Here is a 3,464-nt window from a genome sequence, read left to right on the forward strand (position 1 = left end):
GACTAGCTAATGTTTTTTTGCCAGATGGAGGCGAGGAGTATAGGCTTCCAAGGAGAGATAATCCAGTTGTTCGAAGATGGTTTTAAAGCTTTGTTCAGGTGTGTTAAGATTGTCAACTTTATTTTGGGTTGAAATGACATTGAGTGCTTTAGGAGTATATATATGGCAAGCATGGTGTGTTTATATATAGGTTGGCAAGTTAGGGACCATGGGGCCCATCATGGGCTTCAGATATACGGCTTATCCCTACTTACCCTTTGAAGATGAGCGTTTTTTTTTCAATCGTTTGGAATTAGAAAGTAAGAAAAAAAACACACCCGTGCATGCCATCACTTTCGCATTGAGGGCTTGAATACGTGATCTTAGAACTCTAGAGCAACACCTCTCTCTATGCACTGATTTGTGATCGACAAATAAGAATACTTGATTTGTGATCGTCAACAAATAAGAATACTCTTGCCCGTTAGGGACGGGTCAAGCCACTAGTATTTGAACTTCCAAAGTATGTAGTTGATTCCATGCAACTTCCCATTGCCAACGGCGGAGGTGGGTGGTCAAGCCCTTGCAATTACAGGTTATTTCTCCAAATGTGCTCCCAAAGAACCACTTGCTCCTAAGAAGCTTGTCTAGAGCATGAGCTTTGATAATAAAATGCATTAAGTGGAACTTAATCACAAGGCAAAGGACTTGAAGCAAGAGGTAGTGAATTATGAGTTCGAACCCACAACCTGGCTTTTGACAACGAAACACCTTAGCAACCCCGATTGATGCCTTGCCCTTGATTTGTGGGATAAGGGGGGTCCCATGGGTACTAAGCCCCCTCTTCTCTCTAATACCAAACTTTTTTTTTTTTAAAAGTAGTGAATTATTGCAAACCAAAGTTACAAATTGATGGCGTCTACATCTTAGCTCTTCATTTCAAGCCAAACCAAAATTTCAACTCGTTGCTAGGCTGTGAAAAATACACTCAAGGACGGTTTTTTTCTACCACTGTTTGGAATATGCAAGAGGTAGGTGCGTGCGAATTTGTGAAAGCAACGGCTACAGAGGGGTCAAGTTCGACGGCGTGGATGCCGTAATAGTAAACGTGGACGGTCAAGATGGGCTGCATGGCACATGCCAACCGAAGGCAAGCTGGCAGGGCAGGGCAGGCTGGCCGCCACTTTTTCGAACAGCACCACCGCCTGGGGGGCTGGATCCTCGAGACGGGTCGTCAAGTTGTCAACACACTCGGCGCCCGCCATCAATGATCATTGCTGCGGAAATTTAGCCAATTTTTTAAAATTTTATATTTGATTTTATACTATTTTAGTATTTAAAGTCTCACTCGCTCGTTATAGCTTCATCAGTATTATTCGATATTAATATAAAACTATTCGGAATATTTTTAACGTGTTCATATTTAGCCTATTTGGACTAATTGGCGTACGGCTGAATTAATGATGGAACGGAAATATGAAGAAAATCGGGACGTTGATAGCGACGAGATGACAGCGATGTACGTCGATTGTGGAGGTGACGCGTGGGACCCCGTCCCTTCGGAGGGATCTTGGGATTCCAATTTTTGCATCTGAAGATTCGGTTAACAAGAAAAATCGATTGATTATTGAATAACAATAGGCCGGTGTCCGGACAAGAAAAGCTAGCTGTGGCCCGTGGGCGGGGTTTAGTAGGACTGTCCGGACAAAGCACACGTGCCAAGCGTGCTAAAAGCCGGCAGCGTTCTCATTTTTTCCCTTTCGTTCAAAATTCCTCTCCATTTCGACTTGCACAAGTGTTTTTTCTGCTGCTGTCGCAGCTATTGGAACGGAGCACAGACGTGACCGCGCCGCCCAATTTGCCCACAGAAATGCCCCAGCGCTGCTGCCGTTCCTCCGGCGGCCGTGCTCTCCCGTCCATAACTGCCTCTCCTTCGCCCTATGGGTGCCCTTGGAACGCTCGGCATCGGGCTGAGCGTGCTGTTCGGAGTGTTTTTGGCCGTCCTTGCTGCCGAAATTTACTACATGCTGTGCTGGCGGAAGGGCAGACTCGGCGCCCGAAGCAATAGCAGAAGAGTAAACAGCGTCCAGGTCGTAGAGGCGGAGGCTGCCGCGGCGACGGAGATGGGTGGCTACGCCCACGAGGCGGCACTGGTGGGCTCGTTCGGTGGCTATCCTGGCTCGCCGTTGCAGTCGGAATTCGTGACGAAATTCTTCCCTGCGTCGACGGAGGATTGCCTCATTTCGTCGCTGGATGGGGTGCTTTTCACCATTGCGGAGGAGACTAAGGAGGAAATGGAGCTTCACAATGGGGTAAGGAACGCCGATCCTGGCAGCGGAGCCCGTACCGCTGATATTGTTCTGAAGCTTAGTTCCGACTATAAATCCGGCGTTGAGGCGGTGATTCCGTCGACGGCATGCACGTCCGTCGCCGTATCCGGCACCTCGGTTTCGTCGACTTCGGCGTCTTTTTCCGTCTCTCCTGACGCCACCCCCTTCGCCACGCCGCCATCTTCTCCGACTTCTTCCGACACTCCACTGTCGTCGCCGTCCGCCTCTCCAGTGACAGCTGTTTCCCGTTTCTCTGTCAACTCCGCCTCTCCGGCGTCAGCGTCGAGCTCGCCAGCGACGGCAGTTTCACGTTTCTCCATCTATTCGGCGTCTCCGACGTCGACAGCGGCCTCTCCTGTCACTGCGGCGACTCGGTTTTCCGTCCACTCGCCGATATCCGTTGCCGTATCTCCAGCTACGACAGCGACGGCACGCTTTCCCATCAATTCGCCGGCCTCAACTTCTCCCGCCTCCCACCGCTCCTCCGTCGATTCTTCTTACATTTACGCTGATCACGGCCCCCTGGGCGTCCTTTTCCGGCGGTCTTACAATTCTCCGTCCAGGTACTCGCCCCTGAGACCCGCAGCTTGGTCCGGCCACATCACAGACTTCCGACATGCTCTCCCTTTCAGCCCTCCCAATGCGGAGTTTTTCATGAATCGTTAATTTTTTACAATGTGGGCTGTTGCATAAATGGGGGTGGCTAGATTTGACACTGTTAGTTCCCAAAATTGTGTATATCTTACAGCTACAATTAGGCTGGTTTCTAAATGTAAATCATTTCGAGTAGTTCAAATGGAGAAATCTAATATTTTTAGTTGGCAAATGCATCTCTAAAGTGGCATCTATTGTGGTGATTACATGTTTCTTCTTAAAAAAAACCAAAGAGGTTCTTTTATTTAAGAGGCTTAGCACGTGGTGCGAATAAAAATTTGACTGGATAAAGCTAAACATTAGCATTGCCATGCCTCTCAAAGTGGTTCTATTCGAGTGGCATTCTCTAACATGATTAAAAAATTTGTAGGTGGTGTAGATATTCTCCACACTTGTCTCTACTTTTCAAACTCTAATTTCCATGTGGGGACATTTGAATTATTTGAATTGTGAGAATGGGTCGACGCTTTGCTTTGGAGTTGTGCGTTGGGGGAGTTTGTG

At 48.2% G+C, this 3,464-nt stretch overlaps 1 protein-coding gene across 1 annotated transcript; it reads left to right on the forward strand.

The window, feature by feature from the left end:
• The first annotated feature begins 1,730 nt into the window (after positions 1-1,730).
• Positions 1,731-3,136, forward strand: LOC147612634 (uncharacterized). The gene has a single exon (XM_086783209.1). The coding sequence runs from the start codon at positions 1,920-1,922 to the stop codon at positions 2,973-2,975; it is 1,056 nt and encodes a 351-aa protein (XP_086639335.1). The 5' UTR covers positions 1,731-1,919; the 3' UTR covers positions 2,976-3,136.
• The last annotated feature ends 328 nt before the right edge of the window (positions 3,137-3,464 follow it).

Source organism: Cibotium barometz, chromosome 45, assembly GCF_041138505.1.
Source record: "Cibotium barometz isolate CiBa-2024 chromosome 45, ASM4113850v1, whole genome shotgun sequence".
NCBI lineage: Eukaryota > Viridiplantae > Streptophyta > Polypodiopsida > Cyatheales > Cibotiaceae > Cibotium > Cibotium barometz.

Bases quoted from the DNA above. Each gene is read 5' to 3' on its own strand.
- LOC147612634 (XM_086783209.1), top strand. From the start codon at position 1,920: ATGGGTGCCCTTGGAACGCTCGGCATCGGGCTGAGCGTGCTGTTCGGA.